Genomic DNA, 18,538 nt, shown 5'->3' on the forward strand with positions numbered 1-18,538 from the left:
GTGCGTTTGGCTGTGTGTTCCAATGGTGCGAATCCCCTTTTTGATTCCTAATAATCCTGTTGATGTGTGAGGATGAATATATAACTAGTGTGTGTGTGTGTATGTGTGTGTGTGTGTGTGTTTGTGTGTGTGTTTGTGTGTGTGTGTGTGTGTGTTCCAATGGTGCGCATCCCCTTGTTGATTCCTATTAACCCTGTTGATGTGTGAGGATGAATATATAACTAGTGTGTGTGTGTGTGTGTGTGTGTGTGTGTGAGTGCGTTTGGCTGTGTGTTCCAATGGTGTGAATGCCCTTGTTGATTCCTATCAATCCTGTTGATGTCTTAGGATGAATATATAACTAAAATGAACACAACACGGTAGATAGTTTTGTTTGGGAAAATAACCAGCGTCATTACACTCATGTTTCCTTTTTCAGGGCATTAACGACTGGCCCTCTTCCAAAATGATAGTCTACAATCTTATCCATCCACGTCTCAGGGAGAACACAATACAAGCGGGCACACAACTGAAACAGACAATAAACATTGTTGAGATAATTTACAATATATACAAGATAATTTTTGTTTGTTAAATGATAAGAAAGAAGAAAAAGTCAGTATGAAATAGCGAGATTGTTAGATATTGGCGGAGAGTCATAAGTCAGTGTGTCAGTGTCTCTCTGTTTGCGTAATATATAACTTCTTTGAACATAACTACCACTTCTAAAACCTGTCTGCAACTAAACAAGCTTCTCTCTGAGATATTGACTGTATAATTGGGTTGTTCGTTTAGTCCTTATTGTGTTAATATGTCTTTAATTGTTGTATCCTTGTCTCAACAGGTTACCATCATCTCACACAGAATCACTTCAAAATTAATGAGCCGCAATATTATAAGATTCGTCGGTTCTTTTCATTACAACGACCAGTCCGTCTTCGTTGAGTACATTCATTTGAACCTTTCACGTTTTATATATCCGAGGATACCACTGAGCAACTGAAACTAAACTCAAGGTTCGATAAGCGTCATGGCAGCCATATTGAAAATCACACGTCGCCCTGTTGTGTGGCCATTTGTGCATGTTCCGTGTGTACTTTGCTATGTAGTGTTTATCAGGAGAGGAGGCACATACAACTGACGTTTGTGCCAGTATTCATGAAGTTTGACCTATAAACTTTGCCCCCTTCAATATAGTCTTAGAATATAATTAACAAACACAAACACACACAACTTTGAAAGGGGAAAGGGACATAGATGATTAAACCTATATCATCTCCCGATTCAAATTTTCTATCGTATTTAGGTTAGCTTCAGCAGAGATACCGTAGAGCGTTACATGATAATTAGTGCGAGCATAAGATCATGGTATATTTAGGCAGTACACTTAAGACATATGACAAACTATCCAACAACAAATATCGTAGAACCACTGGGAAGTGTGGAACGTTATTTCTGAGCCCGTATCAAGATTATTTTCAGAGAATGTGTTTGTGAAGGAAAAGTAGTTGACCGCAAGTATACAGGAATTCTGGCATAGATATGTATTATTACAAGAACAACCACGCTGGAAAGCTCGGGCAGATTTACTTACACAATATGGATCGTACAAGCCGTTGCTGCCATCCGTTAGATATCTATTCTGTGGCTGCTCGTTCAAAAGGGCATCCTTGAAAGCTGCCATAATGGGATGCAGTGTAGGGAAGCTGGTGGAGGAGGAGGAGATGGCTGCCTGGAACTGCTCGTCAAGGTACTCCTTCCCATAGGTATGTCTCACGTCCTCAGACGATTCCTCCCACTGCTCGTCAAGATCCTTTCTTATACGGGCAACCTGCAGTCCAGGGGAGACAGCATGAGTGACATCCAACTACATGTAGTCTGATTAGTGGCTTATATATAACACACATGTTGCTTGAGTTTCAAAGGAAACAGTAGTCCTTCAAAAAGGGGCTAGTGGATGGGTTTTAATCGTTGAAAAGAGGTAATATCAAAACCCATTTTTTGTCCATGCAATATAAGGCGTACGAGAAGTGATTGAAATGCATTTAACGATTTAAACTTTTGATACATACCCCTTCTTTGTTCAGGCACCCAGTGGCACCACCAAAATGCCCTGGCTCCATGATAATGACCTTGACCCCAAATTTCTTCATCTCTAATCTAAGAGTATCTGAGAAATTTTCTCCTGCCCATTTGGTCATACTGTACGCAGCGTTTGAGGGCAAGGCAAACCTACCCTTTACGCTGGTTACATTCACGACGCGACCTGAAACCAATTGAAAATAAAATATTTGAAACCCAAGAACAAACCTTATGCGTTAAAAACGAGATAGAGGTTATTCGTGTTCATATAGCTGGATACTAAGGGTAACGGTAAGCAAGTTTCAAGATCATATCTTGTGATTTGGTTCTCATTACTATGATATGGTCAACATGTTCTTGGTGTTATTCGAGGAATGTTGGAACCTAACAACGATGGCCTGCAGTGATGGAGTTTTTATTCAAAATAATCCCCGATGCTGGAGTACATGGATCCCACTGGTGTAGAAGGCTTCCTCCTGGTGATGTAAAAACTCCTCCATATCAGACAAGGTGTCATTGTGTATTGCAAAATGTTATCGATGTATTGCCTCAAGTTTGGAAAGATGGGGAAAGCCGTCGGGGACCAAATCTGGTGAATATGGAGAATGTTCAATAAGTTCAAAGAAACAGTCATGCACTGCAGTCCTAAGCAGATTAGTATCATATTAGCCATTAATTAAATAAGGTTCTAACACCGTTATCACTTGCTTGACAACAGTGTTAGAATCTACAACAAAACGTCGCTCTTTATTGTAAAAAGAAGTTGTTCATCCATAAATCGAATCCTTATTTAGTACTCCAACTTCTAAATGGCTATCGGGCGGTCGGGTAGCCTAGTGGTTAAAGCGTTCGTTCGTCACGCCGAAGACCCGGGTTCGATTCCCGACATGGGTACAATGTGTGAAGCCCATTTCTGGTGTCCCCCGCCGTGATATTGCTGGAATATTGCTAAAAGCGGCGTAAAACTATACTCACTCACTCACTCTAAATGGCTATCAAAGTGACTTTTGGGCCACCAGAAGAATTTCTGTGGAATCCAAGAATATACTTTGCCTTCTTCAGAGCACTGACTGTTAGTGGCGAAACCAACACTCATCCCTGGTTAAAAATCAGCTGGATCTACTTCATAAGGACGTACATTATCATGAGAGATGATGGTCAGCCTGGAACGTTTCTGATCAGGAGGAATAAGCCTTGGAACCCAGTGTGGTGAAACCTTTGCCATGCCCAATTCATTATTCGGAATGTTCTCAACTCTCTCATGGGAGACGTCTACTGTATTGGCTATGTGACGTGTGATGAGTGGTCGTTCATTCACATTCATATCTTGGATTTTATCAACATTTGCCTCAGTGATGGCAGTTGGTGGTCTTCTACATCTTGGGTCATATTTGAGGCTCTTTCTTCTCCTCTTGAACTTCACTGCTAACCATGTAACCGTGACAAAGGAAGGAGAATCATCCCTAACCTCGACACCATGTCCGCATCCGTGGATGAGGAGTTAGCCCTTTCAGTTTGAGATACTTGATGTCAATTTTGTCCATTTTAATCAACAGCATTCTTAGTCACTTTGATGTCTGCGGAAATATGCTACCAGGTTGTGTATTTGGTTTAGATGTCGTCTGTAAGCATGGGAAGTGGTGTACATAAGACCTGTAATTGTTGAGGATGTAATGTACATTTTTCGTAGTGAGGCTCAGAATTTTTCAGCCACCCCTCTCCGGATGTCTGTGATGCATGTAATCTGCGTTCAGTTACTGTACAACGTATTATTGGTTTGTAAATAAAAATATTGACATACCTCTTGCCTTTCGTATGAGAGGAAGGAATGCTTTCGTCATCCTTAGAGGACCAAAATTATTGACGTTGTTAATGTAGATGTACTGTTTCATTGTTGCAAGCTCTATATCGCCCAAAAAGTTTATCCCAGCGTTGTTGACGAGAGCCCATAATCCTATAACAGTGAACACAAGGCATTTAATAATATTACCATACAATGTTGTGCATTGCATACGATACGTGGTCTCGTAAAACATGAAATGTAATGCAAAAATATAGTATTACTGTGTCAGTCTCGATGTCTGTCGAGAAATCTATAACATACTTTATGTTTCAATGGCGTGCTGATATAGGCGACAGCTGTTATTGATATAGTATATATCGCAAATATCCATACCAACAACAAAAATCCAGAGATCAATAAGTATTTGATATAGCGCATGTGCCAACCTGACATATATCTTTACACGCTGCGAGTAAAATTAACTTTGTACAGAGACGACCAGTAGAAGATAACAAACAGGACTGTGCTTTATCTCTACCTACATGGGATGAAATTGGAAAAGAATTAGACGTTTCAAAATTTCCTTTGATGTAATAGGCGTGACTAGCCAGAGGCGGCCCAATGATAGCAGAGTGCACTGGCCCTGAGGATTGTCTAGATCAAACCCCACTACTAACTCATGGCCCCTGCACTATATAATTACCCCAAACTACTCGGTTTCCAACAGATGAATAAAGCTGTTTCGTCAGGAAACTAGCATTATAACATGAAAACATTTTTTGTGTACATTATGACCCTTATACACACTGAAATAGTCCGAGACCCGTGAAATATAGGGCCCAGCAGGGTGGACGGGTACGCTGACTTGAGTTTATTGCGTGTCATAGTATCCCAGTTGCGTGGATTGTGTTAAGTGTCGATTATTTACAGACCGCCGTCAAGTAGATGGAATATTGTTGAGATCGGCGTTAAGCAACAATCAGAACAACAGTCAGTTGGTCCGAGCTAAAAAGATTCGTTAATGAATGGACTATCTGCAATTATTTGTACGTGGGTGGAGACCTAGAATACAATTATATTTGTTCCCATCTGGCCTCGTCTTGACACTAACCGGAAGTACTCCACATGCATTATTGCGACCGAGATATAATGCCAAGCCAGATGCCCGTCCTTTGATGTGCAGTAGATGTAACTTATGTTATTAATCAAGTGACAGTAATTCGCCCAAGTCATCCAGAACCATAAATAGAGGAACTAGAAGGTCAAGTCGGGTTAAACCCGGACAAGATCTAATTTGTCAACTTACATAAAAGTGTGTCATATCTCTAAAATGTTCGGAGTGGCTAAATTATGAAGTATAAAATGTGAAGCGACTAAAAATATTAAAAGTTTACGAAAGTGAGGTCACCTCGGTGTCGAGAGAGTAGACAGTAATTGCATTAGAATCCAGGATCTTGAGCATTTTGAGTTATTTGGCAGACTAGGGCATTAGAAAAGTGCCGTTATATGGATGTTTTCATGTTGACTTCGAGTGAGTGAGTGAGTGAGTGAGTGAGTTGGGTTTAACGCCGATTTTAACAGTATTCCAGTTATATCACAGCGTGTGAGCTTGATGTGGGAGGAAAGCCCGAAGTGATTTAGGTCTCAGACGTTTACCACTTCGGTGAAAGCCACGAGCACGGGTATGGTGCTGACAAACCTAGAAACATAATTGGGGCGAACCGGATTCGAAGGTTTCTGGCGTGCCCAAGGGACTCAACTCTGCACAGCGAATCGCGGCGCCTTAGACGACTGGGCCATTATTACAACAGTTGAATTGGGCTAACATAGCCCACTTGGGGCTAATATGACAACAGCTGCCTCTGACCAACATATCCCGCGTATATGATTGACTTTGGCCCATACCAAGTCAAATATCAAAACGCCAATACAACTACATAATCTGAATCGCCAATGGTAGCTTTCATAATTATGAAAATGGTAGACAACTTTTGAGCTGCCTGCTTACCCATTGTCTGGCATTCGTTCTCGACATATTTGAGACCTTTTGCAACACTGTCATCACTTGAGACGTCCACTTCCAATACATGCATCCTCTTCGACCCCGCCTTTCTCAGTTGCTTTGCACCCTCTCCTTCTGCGTGCAGGCATGTGGCTATCACATTGAACCCGATGTCATCTAGGGTGATAGCCAAGCTGTGTCCGATACCTGGAAAGTAGGGCGGAATAGCTTACACAATTGTAAGCATTCGTGTGTTCATAGCTAAGCACTACGTTAATACAAAAACATAGATAATTTAGACATGTTCTCCTCCATCTAGATTTTGAAATGGAAAAGCTAGTTGTTAATAAATTTAAAAACAAGCATTTGTAATTGTATTTTTAATGTTTTAAATTTAATAATCACGTCTCATACATGGAATTAAACATTCAACTTACTCGTTTTTAACGTCGATTGAACAAATACCTAATTACTGGAGTGTGTGTGTGTGTGTGTGGGGGGGGGGGGGGGGGGGGGGGGGGGGGTGATGGGGGGGGGTGATGTGTCTTTGTGTCCTTTGGGCAGTCCTTAGCTAAATCTGAGAAGTAACTGAATCAGCACTTTCGACCGTGTGGATTCTATACTAGAATAGGTACCCAGCAAATCTACGCTTGTGGTGAGAGGCGACAAAATGGACTGTATAGTCAGACAGGTTTGATGCATGTCATCGTATCCCTATTGCGTAGATCGATCCTCATTCTGTACGTCCAAGCATAATCTGGTCCAGACTCGATTATTCAGGGTCCTCCGTCATGTATCTGTAATATTACTGAGTGTGGCGTTAAACAAACAATCTTCACACTCACCTGTATCGCAGCCGGTAATGAGAACATACTTGTCTGTAGGTGATGTATATTTGACAGTTCTCTTTCTGATGACTTGGTACGTGTAGTAGAGCAGAGAAAATAAGACCATGGACATTAGCATGTGGAGATTTAGGGCCGAGTATAGCAGCAGTAGGAAGGAGAGGAAGAAAGTCACCTCAAAAGGCTGTGGTCCCAAAGTCTGGAGCAGGTCCATCTACAGTACACAACGGTAAATTGTGAGAGTGTCGCCGTGTAAACAAACAACGGGTCTCTACTTGATATATTCACAGGAATAGTCATTATATGTCACGGTATAAATCTTTGATAGACAGTTATACGTTGGGAGAATGTCAAGACATAAAACGTTTTATTGGATTGGATAGCAACTTATTTCTTGCTTTAAACCACGTTTCAGGATACTTAGTAAGTGGATGCTGATTTGTTTACAGGGGTAGGGTGAAAGTACAAAGATGTAGCTTCGTGTTAGATGCGTCTTTATACATCCTCGTTTTAGATGCCTCTTTGTATGTTAATCTTCATGTTAGATGCATCTTTGTATGTTAAACTTCATGTTAGATGCCTCTTTGTATGTTAATCTTCATGTTAGATGCCTCTTTGTATGTTAAACTTCATGTTAGATGCATCTTTGTATGTTAATCTTCATGTTAGACGCCTCTTTGTATGTTAAACTTCATGTTAGATGCATCTTTGTATGTTTATCCTCGTGTTAGATGCCTCTTTGTATGTTAATCTTCATGTTAGATGCATCTTTGTATGTTAATCTTCATGTTAGACGCCTCTTTGTATGTTAATCTTCATGTTAGACGCCTCTTTGTATGTTAATCTTCATGTTAGATGCATCTTTGTATGTTTATCCTCGTGTTAGATGCCTCTTTGTATGTTAATCTTCATGTTAGACGCCTCTTTGTATGTTAATCTTCATGTTAGACGCCTCTTTGTATGTTAATCTTCATGTTAGACGCCTCTTTGTATGTTAATCTTCATGTTAGACGACTCTTTGTATGTTAATCTTCATGTTAGATGCCTCTTTGTATGTTAATCTTCATGTTAGATGCCTCTTTGTATGTTAATCTTCATGTTAGATGCCTCTTTGTATGTTAATCTTCATGTTAGACGCCTCTTTGTATGTTAATCTTCATGTTAGACGCCTCTTTGTATGTTAATCTTCATGTTAGACGCCTCTTTGTATGTTAATCTTCATGTTAGACGCCTCTTTGTATGTTAATCTTCATGTTAGACGCCTCTTTGTATGTTAATCTTCATGTTAGACGACTCTTTGTATGTTAATCTTCATGTTAGATGCCTCTTTGTATGTTAATCTTCATGTTAGATGCCTCTTTGTATGTTAAACTTCATGTTAGATGCCTCTTTGTATGTTTATCCTCGTGTTAGATGCCTCTTCGTATGTTAATCTTCATGTTAGATGCATCTTTGTATGTTAATCTTCATGTTAGATGCATCGTTGTACATCCTCGTGTTAAATACATCGTTTTCTTTAATCCTCGTTTAAGAAACGTCTTTGCACATTAATCCTCTTTAAGATGTATCTTTGTAATTATATTAATTCTTGTGTCGGACGTAGTTTTGTACATTAGTCCAACCGTAAACGTAGCAATATGTGTATAAATTAACTCACATGCGAATAATATGATTGTTTAAATATGCGTTATATGTGATTTAACTGCTTGAGTGAGTGAGTGAGTGAGTGAGTGGTGCTATAAGTCGAATTGAGAAGCATCCCCATTCATCTAGCGACGAAGCCAGCCGACTTTACCCAACAACTAAGAAATTCAGTTTAAGCAATATTCATGTTTATCATTATAAATGTCCTCATACTAGGAAATTACTAGTGTCATACTCATTATATTAGTCTATATTTGTGTCTAACAGACACTAATCTTTATGAGAGAAGTGAAACATATATAACAGTTCCGTATACTGTGTATTGATGGACATATTCGGATTGAATTAAATATATAATTATGTAGGCTTTTTATAAACTATATTGAGTGGAGATTTAAAACAGTACTTCACACATACACATGCAATTTCTATATTATAGTACAGTAAACTATATGATAAGTGAAATCGTGGTACAGTATACTATGTTTATAACGAACACGCTTATAACGAACTTAAAGGGACCACTAATTTTAGTTCGTAATAACCGTAGTTCGTTATAAGCACATACGCAGCATATACACATCAAATGGACGGGGCCAAAAAACAGTTCGTTATATCCGTCAGTTCGTTATAAGCGTGTTCGTTATAAATATAGTATACTGTACCACGATTTCAGTTATCATAAACATGAACTAGTTCATTACTAATATTTTAACGTCTATAAAGATACAACATCATAAAACTTACACATAATGAAAAGAACTTGCATAAATACAGGTTATAGTTATAGATAAGCAGCAAGGACACTTTTAACTGTTAACGTTCTATGGTGATTGGACCATGCGTTCAGACCCTCACACCTTACGGTTTTTGTTGACGAACAGATGATAAAGACTCTCCTCAATGGCGTTGTCTGTTGTCAACATGCAAACTTATCTGCATGAAAGAAGGAACGAATGTAGATGTGATATAATTTCACCCGACAGAAGAAACATGTACACTGTCCTCCCAAATATATGCCACATGCATGTGAGTACGTCACGTGCGTGATGGTCTTATGTTTCGTCATATCTCGTCATAGGCTGACTCCCAGGGTAAATTTTAAGCCATTCATGAAACATAATATAAGTGTGTGATACAAATCAAAATTCTTACTTTGTCGGGTCACATAAACAAATCCACGCTCCCCTAGTGTGTGTATGCTGCTTGTGGGTGTCTTCCCTACATGGGCCAAGGCCACAGCTGTTATCACTTTGTGGCGCTGTACATCTGGGGCTCACGCTGAAGAATATTGACGATTTTTAATAATGATTAACATGTTAAATGACATATTACAATCGGATACAGCAGTACATTACATGTGACGTTTGCACGAACGGTTTTGTAATGTTAAAACGTCGTTATAATGTAAATGGACTTTCCTTGAGACGAGGAGACAGTCCAGCCACACAGCACGTGTTTATCCTGCGCTAACAGTGAACTTCGACCCCAGTGTCTGATGGTATGCTGCTGTAGAGACATACCCTATCAAACCAACGTGAGTAGAAATCATTTGGTTGTGTGTCATTTTTTATGTAATAATTCAGCGAATGTTATACATTCAAGTTAGTTCAGTTTCGGTGTACACGTCACATTCAAATAGCACCGTATATGTGTATAAGTGTACGTGTCAGTATTATCAACAGATAAGGGTTGATGTGAATACATTCACTGTATAGAGATCTTCAGAAAACATATCATCTTACTAAATATGTATGCAAACTCGAGTACCGTCTTTGTAGTTGTAGGGGCGGTCGGGTAGCCTTGTGGTTAAAGCGTTCGCTCGTCACGCCGAAGACCCGGGTTCGATTTCCGACATGGGTACAATGTGTGAAGCCCATTTCTGGTGTCCCCCGCCGTGATATTGCTGGAATATTGCTAAAAGCGGCCTAAAACCATACTCACTCACTCACTCATCGTGTACATGTCTTGCGATGTATACAACGAAGTCGGATATAATTCGATTCCCCAAGTGCAGTTAAATAAGTTATTGGTTACACGAACATCGATTATATATGAATACGTCGCGTTATCTCGAACACCAGCAACTGATGATGATGATGCTATTGTTTAACACGATGTTATATTATTGTATCGTTTGTCGAGAGATACTGATTACTCGATGTGATTTTGCGAGTTACCAGGATTTCGAGTAACGTTTCACTCTACAGAAACGTGTATAGCACATGACGTATATTGCCAATGCCTACGAATGTAAGAGACACGTCTCGAGTTATACACCTGTGATCTGATCATGTACTGTTATCAAGAATAACACGGGTGCCTAAAGCTAAAGTCCCATCTCAAAATGGTAATGTTATATAATTCCACAAATACCACACGAACAGTAGACACAACTTATGGATGATTGTCACGGTGTTAAGATATATACCGAAACGTCGCCTTTACAGTAGCTAAAGAAGATGTTATCCATGAATAGTGTCTACTTTGTTTCTTTGTTGACGTCAACTTTGTCATCCGTCAACTTCTATGTAATGCCACGCAAACCATACAAACATGTTTGAACTATGAGTGAATGAATTCGTTTTACGCCGCTTTACGTAATATTCCTGCAATAATACACTAAGGGAGAAATGGGCTTCACAAAATACATGCACAACTTAAGAACTCTTGTGGCAGAAATACAGATGCGTATGCATCATATACTCACCGAAAAAAGAAACGCGAATACCATACATATTGGTTAATATATGTTGTGGATATATTAGATTGGTTCGATGCACAAACGAACATACTGGTATATTGGAATATTGTGTGTACCGACTCTAATGAACGCGTCACATAGGACGTCATAGATCCATGACTCGAGATGCACTATTTTTCTCGTGCAGGATTAGCGTGTAAAGTTTGGAAATCACCTGCTGCATATGGTGATAAGAATAAAGAAATTCTGTGGTAACACTTGACTGATTGTCAGTTTTGTCATTAAGCGGGACACATTGGATACGTCTCTTCTTAACATACACACTTCTCTATATGTTTCTATGGTTCGCATTTCTTTTGTTGGTGAGTATTTGTGTTTGTATGTATATATAAATCGACAAAACCATTTCCATATTCAATTGAGATTTCTGCATAGAGAAGAGTCGATTGTACACTTCCGACTATATCATGAGCATGTGCTTACGAATCACTATCAAATACCGGGGTGGAATAGGTCTTCAGCAACCCATGCTTGCCGTAACAGGCGACTATGCTTGTCATAAGAGGCGACTAACAGGATCAGATGGTGAGGTTCTTTGACTTGATAAAAGGCGACTTACGGGATCGGATGGTCAGGCTCGCTGACTTGGATGATGCATGTCATCGATTCCAATTGCGTGGATCGATGCTCATGATATTAATCACTGGATTGTCTGGTCCAGACTCGATTATTTACAGACCGCCGTCATATAGCTGGAATAATGCTGAGTGAAGCGTTAAACAACAAACAAACCAACCAACCACTATCAAATGGTAATGACACCAGATGTTCGCGAAAAGGTGAGCGTATCCTGCCCCGCCCCGGGCACGCAGAACAAACACATGCACAGGCAAGTCAATTGTTCAACATGGTAACAATGGTACAAGTAAAAATAGGGAACTCATGTATACAAGTATTTCGAATTCTTTGCAATTGTGATAATACAAAATGTCTGTTTCAGTATGGGGCTGGTCGAATCACTAGGGCTGCAGTTCTTCGAGGTCACATTCTGTGGGTGTGTGGTCCTGTTGGTGTATGCCTGTCTCCAGAAAGCTGTGCTTGTCAGTTGTCTTGTCGGCCTCATCATATTTTACTCCTTCCGGGTCATACAGGAACGAGGCACGGAACGGATAACGCCAGATGGCCGACACGTTCTCATCACAGGGTGTGATACAGGTACTATATATTTCACGGGTACCATTCGATCGATTTGGCCGTTAAGTGAATACCACTGAAAACCCAACTGAAGAATGAATACATGTTATTGAAAGTAAAGATATATACGTTAGTGGAGTATAAAACAGCAAAAACGGTTCCCTTGTAATGAAATCCTTCTTTTATGACGATAGTTATGCAGCACTAATTGTCCCTTCGTTACAATTGTTCAGATATAGTATATAGGTCCTGCCATTTCTTCTTTCATATTAGGACGCCTCCGTGGCCTAGTGGTAGAGCGTCCGCCCGGAGAGCGGAAAGTTCTGGGTTCGATCCCCGGCCGCGTCATACCAAAAGACGTTAAAAGATGGTACTTGCTGTTACCCTATCTGGCGCTCGGCATTAAGGGTCTAAAACAAGGACTGGTCGGCTCGGAGTCAGTATACTGTGTCTGAGTGGGGTATTCATGTTAAACTGCGGCATGGTATCTCAGTGGGCTAGCACTATAAATCGGTCCTGACTAGTACAAAGAGCCACACACACACAGACACGCACGTAAGTGCAATAATCTTGGACGCGACGTTAAACCCCATTTCACCTCACCTCTTTCATATTATTATGTATGGGTACATGTAAAACATGTTATAACATCGTAGGTGATACATCTTTAAGTTATCTTCATGAGATAGAAATATAATTTAATATTTGTTTGGCGTTGGCGTTGACGTTGACGTATATATTGAGATGAGACTGAAAGATACTCACATAAACTATATATGTTTATACGATATGATACGTTGGGGTAACAAAGTAGTTATAACGTTAGCTCGTCACGCCGGGGGCACGGGATCCATTCCCATCATGAGTTCAATGCGTGATATCCATTCTTGGTGACCCCGATGTCTTGAATGTTGTTTTGACTACCTTAACCCCAACCCACTCACTCACAATATGAATTGGGTTACCAGTTACTAAATAAATGTAAGGGACTTATTACAGATTAATGCATTACTTCGAATGAACATATCATAATGTGAAACTGTTTCATTTTAATGAATTGTTACAACAGGCACACATTTTTATTTTTTTATATTTTTAGACCTTTGTTGTTTTCTTTTACTGGTACCTAGGTATTGGCAAAGTTCTTGCCAAACGACTGGTCGCTCAGGGCTTCAGCGTACTGGCCACTTGTTTAGATGTTAACAGTAGCGGTGCATCTGAACTGAAGGAAAATGGAGGTGAAACACTGCACGTGCTTCCTCTTGACGTCACTTCCGATGATAGTGTCGAAGCCTGCGTGAAAACAGTTCAACAGAAACTCGGTGATAAAGGTATTGAAAACACACATGCATGTCAGTAGACTGGGATGTTAAATGGAGGTGCACTGCCCGTTAAACTGTTAAGAATACTTTTGCGGGATTCTTAGACAATGAAATGAATAGAACATATGCTGTGTCGAAACCTGGGCACAGCACGAGATATAGTGAGACAAAATCACTTTTGGATTTGGATAATTTACATATAGTTCCATGATAGCAGAATGTCATAGTGTATGCGTGGGGCACGTTAACATGTGTACGTTTACCTGCTGTAGAGGTGGCCCAGTCGTCTGGTTGTGCAGGCAGAGTTGCGTCCCTCGGGCACGCCAGAAATCTATGGTCATGAGTTCCCAATGCCGGCTCGCCCCGATTATGTTTCGAGGTTTGTTGGTGCTCGTACTCGTGGGTTTCACCGAAGTAGTAAACGTACGACCTGCATCACTTCGGGCCTTCACAACAACATAAAGTTGGCGAGACGTGATATAACTTGCATAATGTTTAAAGCTGGATTCAACCCAACTCACTCACTCACTGCTTAAGATGCCTTTACTTCCTATGTTCACGATGTGCTGTTATTGTTATGTGATATATACCAATAACAGACATTAACACACAGCACGATGACATACGGCGTGTCACGAATGAGCTCAATATAAACAATGTATGTCAAGAATATAATTTGAGGAATTTGCAGATTTCAAGTAAAAGAAATGAGGCATCTCATCTGCGCCCTTAAATTCTTTCTGTTGTGTTCAACCCTTTGCGTTAACACTTTACATGGACATAGCACAAGCGTGGTCACCATGTTTGTGAATTCAGTATACAGTCCATACAAGAATGTACATAAATAGTGGCAAAATATCCTCATTTAGTTCCCTTGCAATATATGTACAAACAACAACAATCAAATGCATATAGAACTGATACAATGAAATAAAGAGCGAACGCATGGTTTTATTCAGGTCTTTGGGCCATCGTCAACAACGCAGGTGTTATAGGTATGGGAGATGTAGAGCTTCTCACCATGGACATGTATAAACGACTCGCCGATGTGAATCTCTTCGGAATGATTAGAACTACCAAGGCCTTCTTACCAATGATCCGAAAAACTAAAGGTAAGTCATTCACATATCCAGTGCTAGCTAGGGCTGTAGTTATTGTGTTTTTTGGTTGTTTGTTTGTTTGTTGTTTAACCCCGCACTCAGCAATAGTCCAGCTGTATGACGGCGGTCTGTGATTGACATCATGAGAATCGACCTACGCAATTGGGATACGATGACATGCATCAAGCAAGTCCGCGAACCTGACCACCCGATCCCGTTTGTCGCCTTTTACGACAAGCATGGGTTGCTGAAGACCTATTCTTCCCCTGATCTTCACGGGTTGCTGTAGTTATTGAGGATCAATGCATCGCTAGTCCTTGTACCACCTATACGGGTATTGACTTGTGAGGTGATGTATAGATATTAAACAATGCATATAAAAGAGTTCATTTTATATAAATAATTATTTGAATCTTTTATTATAAATTACGCTGTTGTTTTGTTGGACCTTTTAGCTGTGACATTCCATTCCCCATTCAGCAAGATGATGTTGTAGGCCATCTACAACTCTTTAACATTTCGACCGTCTCCATGGTGAAATGCATGGCGCCTCCGCCCGGAGCGGAAGGTCGGGGCCTCGATGGCACTTGTCGTTTCCTTGTGTACTGTGTCAGTGTACTCTGTCTGAGTGGGATATGCATGTTAAACAGCGGAAAACCGGAATTAGTCGGCACGCCTATAGCACCATAAAACCGGCATTAGTCCACACGCCTATGGAACGCGACACGGGGAATTACGGCGCCTTGGCCTAGGCCAAACACACACACCGAAGTGCACATGTGATTTATTCATAGTTACTACATCACTGGTTAATTATACCGCTGCATCTCAAAACAAAAGTCCAAAGATGGCGTGACCTGCGATATCAATCACTGGCTTGTCTGGTCCAGTTTAGATTATTTACAGACCACCGCCTGCAATAATAATAAACACCTCACACCGTCAAGCAACAGACAAATGATTTAGTCTATTGAGTAAATATAATAAAATATATACAAATATAATGACTGAAATGAAGCATAAAATAAAGTGATGTATTTTGATTACTGGAAAGGTCGTGTCATCAACATAACAAGTGTGCGAGGCGTTGTTGCCTTTCCGGCCAACTCCACGTACGTCGTCAGCAAGTTCGGGGCTGAGGGATTCTCTGATTGTCTTCGTATGGAGATGAAGCGGTTTGGCGTCAATGTCGTTATCGTAGAACCAGGGAACTTTGGCGGGGCTACAGCGCTGTGGGATGAAGCCAATGTACGTATATGAGGAATTGGGTATTCGGATGCAGAAGTGACCTGAGACATAAACATATTAGAAACTTAAAGTTATTTAAACAAATGCCGAATAACTCGAAAAAATACATTTTGTTTCAAAGAAGGTACAACTATTGTTTCAAGAAATCTATTTACGTTTTGATGAACATGTAGAATGAACCCCAAGCTCTCTCTTGCTTGCCGAAAAAGGCGACCTACATGGATCAGGTTGTCAGGATCGAGGGCTTGGTTGATTGCGTGTTTTCGCACACCGACGTCGTGGGGCTGTGCTCATAATATTAACCACATGGTTGTCTGGACTCAGTGATAAAGCTGGAATATCGCTTAATGCGGCGTATAACGTCAAACAAACTTTATCTTTGAATGTTGATAAAGGTATGGTAAGGATTGGAAAGAAACAAAGAAAGTTGAAAACATATGGTAATTACAAAATGGATATGTTGTTCACTAGGTTCATCTTCTCAGCTATGCAGATGACACTTGTTTTGTTATATAGGTTCAGAGGATGCGGAACGCTAATACAGAAATGATTTCAGCAGCTAGTCATGACGTCATCACAGCGTATGGACCCCAGTACCTAGACACGATGTTCGAAGGGGCTGTGAAAGGATGTTCCACCTCATTTCCCAACCTCGAACCAGTGATGGCGGCCCTCGTTGCTTCTGTCAGGAGCATTTCTCCTCAAAACCGATACCTCGTTGATGGCAGCAACCAATGGTTCGACGTTGACTGTGTAAGAACTGGTGGTCAACCAATGAAACACATATTTTTCTGAGTCAACCCACCTTTCACTGGCATATGCACTACATCTGGATTCGGGGGCACGGGTGGCCCAGTCGTCTAAGGCGCCGCGATTCGCTGTGCAGAGTTGCGTCCCTTGGGCACGCCAGAAACCTATGATTGTGGGTTCGAATCCCGGTTCGCCCCGATTATGTTTCTAGGTTTGTCAGCACCATACCCGTGCTCGTGGGTTTCACCGAAGTGGTAAACGTCTGAGACCTGCATCACTTCGGGCTTTCCTCCCACATTACGCTGACGCGCCGCGATATAACTGTAATACTGTTAAAATCGGCGTAAAACCAAACTCACTCACTCACTCAGTATCTGGATTCGAATATACTCTGGAACCATCCGTCACCATAGCTTCGTTTCGGAAGCGACGTTACCTTCTAAATCGCTCCAAACTCGAAAAAAAGTAAACACTTTGATTCGCTCATGATCATGATCATTTTGGTTTTAGCACCGTATCGGGCTTGAGTGGAGAATGGGTCCAGAATATTTATTAAGCTCATTATACAATGAAGATATACCGTACTGGCCAATCGAGGATGGCTTATTCAGATGAAAAGTTTATAGGACGATTGCCACTGTCTTGCCGTTAATGTAAACAACACAACAATGCAAACACAATCCTATTGACACAATCATAAAATGTATGACGATATGTGCTCGGTACATTTATTTGTTTTCTTATAAAACACAATCTAGATACTGTAATACGTTTGTTCTATTCTACATTTATGGCAGGTTATGGCCCGTCTTCGTCCTTTCGTCCCCGTAGGAATCCTGGACTACCTCATGTTGAAGGTGCGAGGTCCACCTCCAGTTGCTGCACAGCCTGAGTTCCATTGAAACACAGAGATGGTGCTTGGACTGTGAAACATGGGCATGTCCCAGAGTGTACCGAGTTTGACATGCACAATGGACGAGAGTAATAGTATCCGGAATATGCACCAGGACAGATTTAAATATCTCCACGTGATTCTTTGTGTTGGACGGATGCCCCAAAACACCAGTGCTCGGATAGGGAAAGGGGAAGCAACTCTTTAACCACTGATAGACAGATGCATATAATTGTTTGTTAAGGTTTTTTTAGAAAAATGTTTGCTGTTTAATGTAAAACCATGTATTTCATACTTTTCTTTAAGTTTGATTTAGTGTAAAAAAAAGTAGTTTCTGGATTTTCAGTATTTTGACGAAAGGAAAGCAAGTGTCATGTTCCGCAAACGCATATTTTATTCCTTTAGAAAATGTTCATCGCACTTTGTGTATCACAGCGATGTAAGTTATTCATGAATGAATACAATTGCCTGCCTGTCAAGGAGGAAATCTATTTTGAATATAAAGAAGTCGCGTGTAGAAATCGCAGTTACCTTGTTTTTTAATGCCATTATATATTGTGGACCTTATTTGTTATAGAAATGTATAAACTATTACTTTCCATTATATATTTGTACAAGTTTGTTTGGTTGCTTGTTTGTTCATTGACGCCGCACTCAGCAATATATCAGCTATATGACGGAGGTCTGTGAATAATCGAGTATGGTCATAGAACAGAGAACAGACCCGTATGTACGGTGCTTACAAACGAGTGGATCCGTTGATCGGTATGGCCCAGGTACCATTACCTACAGCTGCAGGTCATACCTACATGTTCCAGCATAGTGACTTGATAATCATTGTGTTAGAGTCATCAATGTATCTCTTCCCTAGACATGGATACTTACACCAGAAATGTATCAATCCGAAGAAGACAAGCAACGCAATACCTCTAGCAAAGCAATTCCAGTTTATTATTCAAATAATAGATGATCCATTACATTGGCTAGGTATTA

At 40.5% G+C, this 18,538-nt stretch overlaps 2 protein-coding genes across 2 annotated transcripts; one reads left to right on the top strand and one right to left on the bottom strand.

Moving 5' to 3' along the window:
• Positions 1-355: 355 nt before the first annotated feature.
• On the bottom strand, positions 356-9,570 carry LOC139468715 (D-beta-hydroxybutyrate dehydrogenase, mitochondrial-like). The gene is made up of 7 exons (XM_071250838.1): positions 9,491-9,570; positions 6,692-6,905; positions 5,853-6,053; positions 3,863-4,015; positions 2,052-2,245; positions 1,574-1,810; positions 356-508 (listed from the first exon to the last, which is right to left on the bottom strand). Exons 2-7 carry the CDS (start codon positions 6,903-6,905, stop codon positions 401-403), a joined length of 1,107 nt encoding a protein of 368 aa, XP_071106939.1. The 5' UTR covers positions 9,491-9,570; the 3' UTR covers positions 356-400.
• A 222-nt stretch (positions 9,571-9,792) lies between these two features.
• LOC139469822 (D-beta-hydroxybutyrate dehydrogenase, mitochondrial-like) lies at positions 9,793-18,052 on the top strand. Its single transcript, XM_071252123.1, has 7 exons — positions 9,793-9,872; positions 12,040-12,254; positions 13,364-13,564; positions 14,515-14,667; positions 15,710-15,903; positions 16,420-16,656; positions 17,451-18,052. The coding sequence occupies exons 2-7, from the start codon at positions 12,041-12,043 to the stop codon at positions 17,553-17,555; spliced, it is 1,104 nt and encodes a 367-aa protein (XP_071108224.1). The 5' UTR covers positions 9,793-9,872; position 12,040; the 3' UTR covers positions 17,556-18,052.
• The last annotated feature ends 486 nt before the right edge of the window (positions 18,053-18,538 follow it).

The sequence above is a fragment of the Haliotis cracherodii genome, unplaced genomic scaffold (genome assembly GCF_022045235.1).
Source record: "Haliotis cracherodii isolate W230 unplaced genomic scaffold, xgHalCrac1.p SCAF_2, whole genome shotgun sequence".
Taxonomy (NCBI): domain Eukaryota; kingdom Metazoa; phylum Mollusca; class Gastropoda; order Lepetellida; family Haliotidae; genus Haliotis; species Haliotis cracherodii.

Bases quoted from the DNA above. Each gene is read 5' to 3' on its own strand.
- LOC139469822 (XM_071252123.1), top strand. From the start codon at position 12,041: ATGGGGCTGGTCGAATCACTAGGGCTGCAGTTCTTCGAGGTCACATTC. The intron at 12,255-13,363 runs GTACTATATATT...ACTGGTACCTAG, and splicing joins CATCACAGGGTGTGATACAG to GTATTGGCAAAGTTCTTGCC. The intron at 13,565-14,514 runs GTATTGAAAACA...GGTTTTATTCAG, and splicing joins ACAGAAACTCGGTGATAAAG to GTCTTTGGGCCATCGTCAAC.
- LOC139468715 (XM_071250838.1), bottom strand. From the start codon at position 6,905: ATGGACCTGCTCCAGACTTTGGGACCACAGCCTTTTGAGGTGACTTTC. The intron at 1,811-2,051 runs GTATGTATCAAA...CCTGGACTGCAG, and splicing joins GGTGCCTGAACAAAGAAGGG to GTTGCCCGTATAAGAAAGGA. The intron at 509-1,573 runs GTAAGTAAATCT...TGTCTGTTTCAG, and splicing joins GCTTGTACGATCCATATTGT to TTGTGTGCCCGCTTGTATTG.